Source organism: Amphiprion ocellaris, chromosome 9 (genome assembly GCF_022539595.1).
Source record: "Amphiprion ocellaris isolate individual 3 ecotype Okinawa chromosome 9, ASM2253959v1, whole genome shotgun sequence".
NCBI classification, from domain to species: Eukaryota; Metazoa; Chordata; class Actinopteri; family Pomacentridae; genus Amphiprion; species Amphiprion ocellaris.
In genome coordinates this window covers 13,238,033-13,250,726 of record NC_072774.1, presented here as the reverse complement: position 1 = coordinate 13,250,726, position 12,694 = coordinate 13,238,033, and the positions used below count along the sequence as shown (strand labels likewise).

Sequence of the window (12,694 nt, the reverse complement as noted above, 5' to 3'; positions counted from 1 at the left end):
TCAAGAAAGAGGAGTTTTATTTCAGTGAGAATTCTTGTCTCAGTGGATGGTGTGTGTTTGGCATCAGCATGTGTTTATTGACTCTCCACCTGGAAAGGGATTCTGGGACATGGTGTTTACTTATTACAGAAGCTTGTATTCAGAGATGTCTGGTGTTTGTTTACTCTTTATCTTCTCTATATATTATTTTGTGTATCTCCTGTGTCTGCGTTTTTTCTTCAGGTGTGGAGTAATTTCCAGACTGTCTTCTCCCCTCAGTATCGCCGCACCACCTACATGATGATGGCCGTGTGGTTCTCTATGTCCTTCAGGTAAGTTCAGGTTGAGTAACGGTGCACTGATGCTGCATTTTTCTAGCTACCAGATCACTCAGTGAAGTCAATTTATTTGCAACAACTTCAAAAAGAGCTGGCTGCTGTAGATCACAAAGCAGTCAGGTAGCTGTCGGTGGTCTAAATGCAGAGGATGCTCAGTGTTCCGTCTTGTTAATTAGCATGGAAAGCTTTTAAAGATGTAACAGTATTGATCTCGCAAAGTGTTTCTTTTTGTAGTTGACAATAAATCAGGAAACGAAAATACAAAACCAGAAAAAACACTGTAAAAGATGTTTGAAGATCCTTTACTTAATAATACATTTTTTAAAAATTGTACTATTACAAGTAAAATACAAACATAATGGCATCAAAGTATCTTAACAGTAGACATACATTCTAAATAATTCTGTTTCTGAAATTGCCTCTGTAGGTGTTGGTTTATCATTTTAGATGACGCTAATGTTAATGACTCTTTATAATCTTAGTGTGCAATTGAATACCAGTCTGTCTACAACAACCTCACCTGTCAGTACTGTATATATTATATAACAATATGTACATAATATATATTGCATAATTACATAATTCCTAACAATAGCTGTTAAATAAATGTAGGAGAACAAATACAACCTTTTGATCATTAATTTCAGTTGAATTAAAATCAGCTCTATTGGCCAAATATGTTAAGACAAACAAAAAAAATTTAATTTGGTAGATTTTTTTGTTGATTTTCAAAAAATGTATACAAAATAAAATCTACATGCATTTTAACAGGAGCAACAGGTTACCAAAGGAAAACCAGCATTAAACTACTATGTGCAGCTTTAGATAAGTGTAAAAGAGTATGTTTAAAGTCAGCCACAGCTTTAGCGCAAAATTAAAGTGAGCCTAAGTTAAGTGCAATATACATTTATTGACAATAAATATGCAGCTATATGTACGTAAGGTAGGTGGAACAGAACGCAGCGTTTCAGATGAAATACAGACAGATGTACTGTATATCCAGTGGTTCAGGGTTGGGATTCAGAATGAGTTGATTCTGACTGATTTCAGCAGAGCACAAGATAAAGTATAGTATTTTAACACTATAGTATAATATATTATAGTACTTGAGTGCATGTACAGTGCTGAGTTGCCAAGCAGTGGGAACTTATCTTTGTATCCTATAACAATTACAGTTTGATGCAATACTTTGCTAAATTGAAGGCAAACTTATTTACATTAACTGGATTTTCCTGACATATTTATTGAAAGTGTGCAGCAACCTTGAAGTCCTGAGGTTCCAGCATGCTTTATATATAACCAGTAAGGAGTTTGGTGATCAACGCCACATTGCACTAGAATATGAATTCACACTAACGCTTCCCATGGGGCTTTTCAAAAGAGGCATCATGTTTCCTCTGCAAGCCTGTCACCAGTAGCTTTGTCTTTTTGTGAAAGCAAAACCCTCCTTTATTTCTTCCTCCAGCTACTATGGTTTGACAGTGTGGTTCCCCGACATGATCAAGTACCTGCAGAAGCAGGAGTACTCCTCGCGCACCAAGGTCTTCGTCAAGGAGGAAGTAAAGCACATCACCTTTAACTTCACCCTAGAGAACCAGGTCCATCGTCAGGGAGAGTACTTCAATGACAAGTGAGTTTACTTCAAAAACAATTTTGTAATTTACATTTTCCCCCTGACTGATAGATACACTGCCAGTCAAAAGTTTTAGAATGCTCCAATTTTTCCATTTTTTAAAACTGATATTCAAGTAGTTCAAGTCCAATGAATAGCTTGAAATAGTACAAAGGTAAGTGGTGACATGCCAGAGGTTAAAAAAGGTGAGGTTACCCAAATCTGAAAAATGATGTACATTTCAGAATTATATAAAAAGACAACTGGACTTTAAGAAGGTTCCTTGAAGACGTTTCACCTCTCATCCAAGAGGCTTCTTCAGTTCTGGTGGTGGTTGATGTTGCCTCAGCTTATAACCTCTGTGAGGTGTGGTGAGGTGTGGTCTTCAAGGAACCTTCTTAAAGTCCAGTTGGATTGATTTAAACAACTTTGGATAACCATGGCCTGGATGAATGAGAGAGAAACTACACAGACATCTATATAAAAAGACCTTTTTTCAGGGAACAAGAAATGGATTATCAACTTAAAGCTGTTCTGCAGCAATGGAGGTTGATCAAGCCTTGAAAGTCGATACTACCAAATCCTTCATATGTCCCAACTTTTCTTGATTACTTACAACCCCCTCTGTCTGTATAAAAGTAGTGTTGGAACACACCGTGGCACCATACCCTCCAGAGCATTATTTGAACAGTATTGTACTAGAAAGTAGTGTGTTTCTATAAAAATGGCGAGGAAAAGGCAATTAACAATAGAAGAGAAACACACCATCATAACACTGAAAAATGTAGGTCTTTCCTACAGAGAAACTGCGAAGAAAGTCAAGGTGTCAGTGAGTACAGTTTTCTTCATCATCAAAAGGCACTCAGAAACTGGGGGAAACTCTGACAGGAAGAGGTCTGGAAGACCCAAAGCCACAACAGAATCAGAGGACAAGTTTCTGAGAGTCAACAGCTTGGTGATAGGCGGCTCACAGGACAACAGCTTCAAGCACAACTTAACAGTGGTCGTAGTAAGAAGTCTCAGTTTCAACTGTGAAGAGAAGACTTGGAATTGCAGGCTTGACAGAGTTGCAGCAAAGAAGTCATTGCTAAGATGTCAGAAGAAGAAAAAGAGGCTTGCCTGGGCCATGAAACACTGCCAATGGACTACTGAAGACTGGAAGAAGGTATTATGGGGTGATGAATCAAGATTTGAAATCTTTGGTTCATCACACAGGATTTTGGTACGCCGTCGAGTAGGAGAAAGGATGGTTCCTCAGTGTGTGACATCAACTGTCAAACATGGAGGAGGAAGCGTGATGGTCTGGGGCTGTTTAGCTGGATCCAGGGTTGGTGATTGTACAGAGTGAGAGGAACCCTGAACCAAAACGGCTACCATTCTGCAGTGCCATGCAGTACCCTCTGATATGTTCCTAGTTGGTCAGGGGTTCATTTTACAGCAAGACAATGACCCAAAACATAAGTCCAAGTTATTCCAGAACTACCTTAGGTAAAAAGAACAAGATGGTAAGCTTGAAAACATGGAATGTCCAGCACTGTCTCCAGACTTAAACCCCATAGAATTGGTTTGGGATGAACTGGACAGAAGAGTGAAAGCAAAGCAACCTACAAGAACCACACATTTATGGGAACTTCTGCAACTTAGTTGGGAAGAACTTTCCGAAGAATTTTTGATTTCCATTGTGGAATTCCTTTTTGGTTTCTAAATTGATTTTTAATTTTTTTTTTTTTACTTCATTTGTTTATCTGTTCTGTGCTTTCATTTCAGAGTACAATGAGACATTACCATGCATAATTTCTAATAAAAAACTGGAAAAATTGACGTGTTCTAAAACTTTTGCCAGTAGTGTACAGATATTTTCACAGAGAGTAAGTAGTTTGTGGAGGGCAACAACAAATCAGATGGAAATCTAAACAAAGCTTCAAAATGATTTATTCTGAATGTTGCTTTGATTGGATGAAAGCACTGCAGACTTGTTCATGTTTAACAGGCCTGTTTTTGATGTTGCCTTTGGCCTTGCCTCTTCAGCCAGAACTCTGCATGTGATTTCAGATGTTAAAATTCACTCTAATATGGTAATAGAATATCTGACAGTCAAGCAGAGAGGCTTTGTTTGTCTATCTGCATCCTCTTTTTGTCCCCACTCCCACATTACATCTCTTCATCCTCTCTTTCCTTCCCTTGTGTAATTGCTTGCAGGTTTATGAACCTGAAAATGAGGTCGATGGTGTTTGAGGATTCGCTGTTTGAGGAGTGTTACTTTGAGGACATCACCTCCACCAATACCTTCTTCAAGAACTGCACCTTCATTGCCACTTTGTTCTATAACACAGGTAGGTAACACACATGCATAAATACTGTATACTGGTAAATGAAAAGGTGGGAAACCATGGTCTTACATCACATTTAGGTCAGCAACAAATTCTAAACTGTTTTCTCAGGGTTACTTTTGATTGTAACTTGGAAAGGTTTGCTTTTATCGAACAAATGAGAAATAATATTAATGTTAGATAATAAATGGAGTGCTCTTTGCAAGGTACAGTAAGTGTTTTGTGAAAGAGAAATGTGGTGCAGCAAAAGAGACCAACTGCAACCCAACAAGCCGAGGATGTCATGAATGATAAACATTTCATAAAAAATGGGTGATTGTTTGTTAGAAATCCCAAGAAAAGGTGAATAAAGTCTATCCTGAAAGTTGAAATGTGATTGCATTGTGATCTTGTCTTTCTCTCTCCCTCTCTCTCTGTATTCTCTCTTTGATATTGATCATGTTTTTAAAGATTTCTTTATAAATAACTTCTTTTCATGTAGTGCGACAGGCAGAGTTTCACTCTTTCGTGTCTGCAATGCATTCTAATGAAGCAACCATAGCTCAGGGACCATTTATTGCACCAATTTGGAAAATATTGTTAACAATGTATTATGATGCATCAATACCTAAAAAAAACGGGGGGAAAAAATAAATCCCCATTTGAGTCAACACTGTAACCAGCACCATCCACAGAGGATGCCACAACTCAGGTCCAACATGCAGAATAAAATACTTTCATTTACACGTAATGGCAGATTTTAACCAACACTATGACAGTTTGAAATTGTACAGTCAATTTCAAATCATAATTGCACTTTGAATTAACACCTTTAGCAAACTGCAAATATTGAAATTAAGATATATGAGGTGGGCTATTAAATGATGAGATTAATGCTGGATTTTATTGCCCAGTGTTGATATCTTATGCAGTATTGCTCCATCACACCTATTTATGCAGTGAATATTGAGCCGAAAACTTTAAAAAATGTAATCGCGATCAAATCAATCTGTGAAAAATGTAAAAAAAAAAAAAAAAAAAAAAATCACAACTGGATATTTTCCACAATTTGTTCAACCCTAGTCTACAACCTGGATAAAGCTAACCAAAGATGAAGGGAATCTGGCTGAAAGTTGCCAGAGTACCCAGAGAAAACCCACACATGTACAGGAGGAACATGCAAACTCCATGCAGAAAGACCCCAGCAAGGCTGGGACACGAACCAGGAATCTTCTAGCTGCAAGGCGAAAGTGCTAACCACTACGCCACTGTGCAGCCTATTCAGCATTTCAGAGCTGCAAATTTCAGGTTTAAAACCGTCTCTCATGTAAAACTGTCAAATGATTTTGTCCACTGCACACAATTTCACACAGAAAAAAACTAACAAGATCTGTATCATACAGTACGCAGGGAGAAAAAGGTTCAGCAACTGTGTCCACACATGCAACCACAATAGGTGTTGTAGCCAGACGCTGCTCTTCCTTTGTTTTTGCTGTTAGCAGTCTTTGCACAAGTCGGGAAATCACTCAGTGCTGCTATCAGTATAAGCCAGGAGTTCCTCATTAGAACGGGAATTAGAAACTTGTTTGCTCTTTAGACTTATTCTCTCTTTGGGCTCAGTGTTCAGAGAATAAGGCTGAGTGATAGTTGTTACAGTGCTGCTTATTGTTACACTGCAGCATGATGGAAATAAAACACATGGAAAAAGCATTTGAGCCTTACAGGTGTGACATTTTGCTACGCTGTAATGAATTTAGCCAGAGGTTTTACTAAAAGGTTTTATGCAGTTTTTATGAATGCTCATTCATAGTTTGTTATATAAATTATGAATGTATTGCAAACTGCAGAGTTTTGACACTGACCAAGCTTAATACATTATATATTGTCAACACAAAGTGAGAGATTTTTCTGAATCAACACATTTAACAAGTGATGGCATCAGGGTTCCCTGAATTCCTTTTGAGAGTGGAGCTTCACTCACTTTTATAATCTGATGTGCAGAGCAGTTGAAATAATACAGACACATTAGGATGATTACAATAGAAACAAGAAAATCACTCTTAGAGCGCAGTACTCCATCAAGACTGTTCATTCCTCAATTTGTGTATTCAGAAATCAAGGCAACATAGAATCTGGCCATTTAATATATATCGACCCACAAACTAACTAAATAAATAAAAAATTGCTTTGCATGAGCACAGGCATGTTGTGCATGCGTACGTTATGTACAGATACCGAACTGTGTGACCAAAATATGGATCAGGTCGAGTGAATTGATGCAGGTAACTGACACAGCGTTGACTTGTTGTCATGGTTACGGCGACACCGTGCCGGCAGCTATATCTCGCAATGGAAAATCCTTAACAAATCCGTGGATGCAGATTATAAGCTGCATCACTGCCAAAATCTAATGAGGTGGCCCTTGTGTCATTTCTGACCTTCCCTGAAAATTTCATCAAAATCTGTTAGTCTGTTTTTGAGTAATGTTGCACAGGACAGACAGATTCACAGACAAACGTACACCGATCGTCACATAACTCCGCCGTTCTTTGGCGGAGTAACTATTTCTTTATGACAGTTTGACACAGATAAAAGCAACTGAATACAAATGGTTTTTCTGTCAGACGATCACTTTTTGGCACAAAAACAAAAGATGCGAAAACGTCTGAGACAAATGAATACGATTTAAGTGTCAGGTTTTTGTTGTATTAACTTTAAAATATGCTGAAAATGATTTCTATAAGTGACAGGAGGCTGGATGCCCACGTCCACTACGACTGCGAGGCAGCTGTTTGTCCACGGAGGCTGCGCTTCAGTACATATTTAGGTTGTAAACGACAGTAAGAAAATGGAAGCCGTGTGTTTAAAAAGAGTCATCACCACATGAAAGCTTTCTGTTGTCCTGATCGTAGAATCTCTTTTATTCCACCTCACCTTTATGGATTTTACGCAGCGGTGAGCGCAGCACAAAGACAAAGCGCAAATCGTCCAGCCTGTGCCGGTGTCCTCATGCAGGCTGCGGCTGGCAGCCTGAGGGCTTCTCTCCGAGGTCCTGATCTAACCTGCGGCCTCCGAGCTTCACACACAGCCGCTGTCTCTGCTGCAGTTTGAACACAGCACGATCAGTACACTTGTTGTTTCCAAGCGACGTCCTCTCAGATACTCTCACGCGCACACCGGATGTCTCAACAACGTACGGCGCAGAACGTTGGGAGGCAAGGTCGTTTTTAAAAAATGCATGAGAGGCACAGGCGCTGACGTCACAAAAGGCGTCTTTGTGCAGACAATGTGACGTCACTGATGCCGTCATTTTCTATCCTATATTCTTGCTTAGTTTTCTGAAGACACTCAGAATTTTGTAAAACTCGACAACAGCACGTGGACAACAGAAGAGGTACTGAAATCCTTCAATTGACCAACATGTCTCAGTCACAGTGGATTACTGCAGCCAATGTGCTTGGGTCAGATTCCCAAATGTTCGTAGCTGTGTTTCATGGGGCCAGGGCAGTTTCCCACAGCCTGTTCAGATACACTGCAGCTGCATTTACCAGAACCCAAAATGTGGCTGAGCCTGCTCACTGCTCCTCAGATGCCTCTCTCAGAGCAAGAGAAGATCCTGAGGGTTCAACTGCTGCAACCAACACAAGCAACTTCCGCAATCTTAGGAAACTCCGTCAAACTTGTGCACAAGGCTTGGCCTGTTGGAGCAATGACTCTGAGCAAGCTCGTGGTTGGAGTGACGATTCCAGTGAACAGCTGTCTGTAGCTCTCACTGATGGTTGCACCTCCAATGAGAACACCTTGCAATATGACGTATTACCTGATGAAGCAACACCAAACCCTTCTGAGAGTCAGCCAGAAGAAATTCCTATATCCACAGTCCAGCAAGTAACTGCAGCCATTTATTCCAGCACTATAGGACCCATTGTGTCCGTGGGCCGAGCAGCAGTTTGTGGAATCGGGCAAATGATTGTAATTCCTTATAACTTTGCTCGATCGGTTGCAGCAGCTATTGCCACAGTCATAGCACGAATTGCAGCAACTTATTCAGCAATCAGAGCATGGATTGCAGCAGCATATCAAAGAGCCAGAGCACGAATTGCAGCTTCTTTTGATAGAACCATGACAGCAATTGCAGATGGTTTTTCAATTGTTGTGGACGTTTTTCGCATGATTATATATTATTTATTTCTTTTGAGCGATATGTTTATCCTTTCTGTTGCAATGGTATTTGGCTGTATATGTTTGCTTTACTTGCTCTTATTACGATTCCATCAGCGTTTTCTGGAAGCACAACAACGACTCATCCTGATTCTTTTACGGCCAAATTTCCAGTTTGGGTTCCAGATTCTCTGGAACGAGTTGAATCAGATTCTTCTTCTGTTGGAAAGGGACGTTCGCACTATTCTTATAGCTTGGAACCAGGTTGTCTAGGTTTCTTAATGTATAATTTAGAGTTTGTCTTCAATTCTTGTAGTCAAATTTTAGTTATTTGATTCAAAAAATTTAAAAACGTAAAAAAAAAAAAAAAAAAAAGAAATAACCCGAAGAATTAAAGCTGCAAGCAGCGTTGATCAGGTCCTCGCATCCTTTCAGCTCAGCTATCGCCACTCATTTGGTGCTTTCATAGCGAAACATCAAACTTCTGGGGCCACCATGGCCACACCCTTGTGGAACATTTTGACAATGTTTGAGCACTAATGCTTGTTGAATAATTACAATTCCTTGCATTCCAATAGGGTTCCAATAGGTTCACAATGGACCCTTTAGCACCCTAAAAATGATTTACAAATGTGACCATTAGAAAAGACAAAAAACTATTAAGTTAAGAAAAACTTTAATTAAAATTGATTTTAAAATAATAATGCAAATATGTAATTATAGTAAGAAATCAATTATTAAAAATTGCCAAAAATTATGCTTCAAAAATTAAAATGATTGAAAAATGTCCAAAAAAAGTGACAGTAAAAATGAACAAAATAAGAAAAATGATTACATATTTCTAACATATCATTGCAACCAATATTTTTTAAAAAATGATTATTACATAAAATTTAAAAAATGTGAAATTTAAGAAAAATAATTCCACTAAAATTCTGAATAAAACAAATGAAAAGAAGAAACAATGATTCATGTGTACCTTTTGTTGTTCTCTCTCAGCAATGCATTTACTTTTTAACAAACTGTTTGAACAAGCATTCATCTTTGGGGGAAGCTTTGCCCATGAAGCAACAGCACAGAACTGCTGACAGTTACTCTGGTTTTAAAAAAAGGACAATTTTCTATGTCATGATGTCTTGGTGGAAATAATAGTTTTTTGACAGGAAGTGAGCATCTCTACAATAAGTTGTTATTGATTAATAAACTTGACTCTTCCTGCAAGTATCTTCCTGCTGTTTGTGTGCGTGTGTGTGTGTGTGTGTGTGTGTGTGTGTGCGCGTGTGTGTGTGTGTGTGTGTGTGTGTGTGTACATATAAGGTACACTTCCCATTATAACCGTAACTAAAGTTGTCACTAGAGTGGTATAGAATTTATTAAAGGTTGTTCATGTGTTGATGTCCTGTTAGAGCTGTTAGGGGTGAAGTGTGTCTAACACGGCCTCCCGCCAAAAAGCTTCCTGATCCTTTTCTCTTTCTGTCTCCTCTTCCTGCCCTCGTCTCCCCACAGATCTTTTCAAATACAGGTTGATCAACTGTAAGCTCATCAACAGCACTTTCCTGCACAACAAAGAAGGCTGCCTACTAAGTGACATAAGTGATGAAAATAATGCCTACATGGTCTACTTTGTCAGTTTCCTGGGCACCTTGGCTGTGTTGCCAGGCAACATCGTCTCTGCGCTGCTCATGGACAAAATTGGACGGCTGAGGATGCTAGGTAACACTCGATCTCATTACTTAGCGCCATGTGCGGATACAGGGGAAAAGAATAAGAATTGGGTTTGCAGTTCGTTTTGAATATTCAGATTCCAAATGGAGGCAGCCAAGAAAAGGGGAGCATTTTAAAAACACCAGGTAGCTGTTGAAGGCACCTGTCGCAATTTTCTGCCAGTAGAGCAGTGCAGAGTGGTAAATGACAGATTCAGAGGGGCTATGCAACACTGACTAGGCAAAGGAAAGAGTTAATTTCTGTCGAACAGCTGCATCTTTCATCAGAAGCAATATGATGTCTACTCTAATTGTTGGCCTTTGCTCAAGGTGTCCAAGTATTGTGAGTATTCTTAGATCCCGATATCATGCACAGTTTCGTGGACAACTCAATCCAATTTAGTTTTTATTTCTATTGCATTCATATAGTGACAATTCACAACATAAGTCATCTAAGACATTAAAACATTATGTCCTAGGCTAGTGGGTGTTGCTAACTCAAAGACCCAAATAAAACAAAGTTACATAGAACACAAAAACACAAGAGGCACCGAGGCAAACTGCTCACATCAAATCACAGCCACCCTGACTGTTGGTTGTAGATTTAAGCCCAGGTGTAGCGATTGCTGCTGTATGGTAGGAGGGGAAACTAGGTGGTGGCTCAGTCACGCAGGTCGGTAGGTGGGGAGAAGAACAAGGCTGAGGTGCAAGTCTGAAGCTCCAAGCCAGTCACCCATAGGTGGAGACAGGTTGGGTCTGGAGTCTCCCGTGTCACAGACCACAAAGGATCCACCTTAAAACCAGATGGCATTCAACCACCACAGGCCATATCAATTACAAAAAGCAACCCAACACATCCAGTGATTTGGACAGTTGTCCATCTTTTGTTTTAGGCAATAAAAACATTATATTATTTAGTTTTGTCTGCACGATTTCTTCAAAATTTGGGCTGAGCACCAACAAGACTGCATTCATTGCAGTTTCCTGGCATGAGCTGTCAGGTTTAATTAAATCAAGTCACCATTATTTCTAAAGCACATTTAAAACAGTGACTATCTTGGACTAATGTGCTTTCTAGTAAATAAATAAAAGGGGCTTTGCAAATTTATGCAATATGCTAAAATATTACAGTTAAGATCCTGCAGTGTTATTAATTATGGAGATTTACCTAACAAATTAAAATTTTACAGTTAAATCCCCACAAAATTGCATAAAATGCTAACTAACTGAATAGTAAAGTTACTATCTTGGAATCTTGGTTGCAACTGAGTGAATAATGGCTTTTCATTTGCACTGATGACTGCAGAATTTTTGCATTTTTGGTTGCAGCAAATGGCTTATTTAAATGTGACATGATGAATAAAGCAATTTTGATGAAATGTCAATTTTTTTCTATTAAATTTAGTTGTTTTTCCCTCACATATAATTAGTTCAAGAACCAAACATTCTTGCTGTTTTTACTCATTCTAGCTCTCAAAAATGGTGTCATTTTGGTTAAGTTTATGCATGTTTTGTAGTCTCAACCCCATATACATTACAGTTAAAGAAATACAGCCTCAGACAGAGTAATTTTCAGCTGAGTTATGCAGGATTTCCCTCCTTTCTTCATGCTTTTCAAACTCCTCTCTTTCCTCCCCATCCACAGCGGGCTCCAGCGTGATCTCTTGCGTCAGCTGTTTTTTCCTGTCTTTTGGCAATAGTGAGTCAGCCATGATCGCTCTGCTCTGCCTGTTTGGAGGAATCAGCATCGCCTCCTGGAACGCCCTGGATGTGCTGACCGTTGAGCTGTACCCCTCTGACAAGAGGTAGGCAGCTAGTTGTGCCCTGAAATCTCCTAGACACTGTGAAGACAGAGTCGGTGCTGCCATGTGACGTGTTGAACGACGTCATAAAAGCTGCCTCATATCGACTGGCTGGCTTCCAGGGATGCATGACATTGTGGGGTGAAATCACTGGAGGTGCTTATGATGTAAAGTATTTAGCGTTTAACTTGCTGCCACCCAATGGTGTAAACAGGATCTTATTTTTAATGAATTTTTAATAGTAAGTAAAATTTCAAATGACTTTTTTTTGTTGTTGAAGTTGAACCCATAATAGATTTTAAAAAAAAAAAAAAAGACTGCTTTTGCAAACAATAATTCTGCATTTTTACCAAAGCAGGAAAGTGTATGTTTTGTGTTGCCAGCCTGTCTTCAGTGGGAGGGCAGCGTTACAGAATTTTGATTTTTGAGGACGGCAGCACCACCTAGTGTTCGCATCACGTCCCTGCAGCCTCTACAGTCAGTGACAGCAAGAGCACAGCTGTTGCTGGGATAGAAAGGGAAAAATACATTATCTGATTTTCTCATTCGGTAGTTTGTATTCCTTGTTCAACCCAGTAAAACCAACACAGAATTTTTCACCTGTTAGATGGCAGATTTGATGTCAGATTTTCAAAGTTTTAACAGTATTGTAAGTTTCTAGAGAAATGTTATTACAACATTGACTATGTTGGGAGCAAAATTTACAGTTCATTTGCAGCGTTGATAACCTGTGGAGCCCATAACAGCATGCATCATGAATAGTAATTCATGAATTGTTATTTATTAGTTA

General features: G+C 39.1%; 1 protein-coding gene across 1 annotated transcript in view; it reads left to right on the top strand.

Moving 5' to 3' along the window:
• The window catches only part of sv2a (synaptic vesicle glycoprotein 2A), a 65,516-nt gene that overhangs the window by 48,574 nt on the left and 4,248 nt on the right, over positions 1-12,694 (top strand). Inside the window, exons 8-12 of the mRNA XM_023286224.3 lie at positions 223-311; positions 1,783-1,947; positions 4,129-4,262; positions 9,906-10,112; positions 11,748-11,907. Of these exons, the coding sequence (XP_023141992.1) occupies positions 223-311; positions 1,783-1,947; positions 4,129-4,262; positions 9,906-10,112; positions 11,748-11,907 (755 nt within the window). The remainder of the gene's footprint in view (positions 1-222; positions 312-1,782; positions 1,948-4,128; positions 4,263-9,905; positions 10,113-11,747; positions 11,908-12,694) is intronic.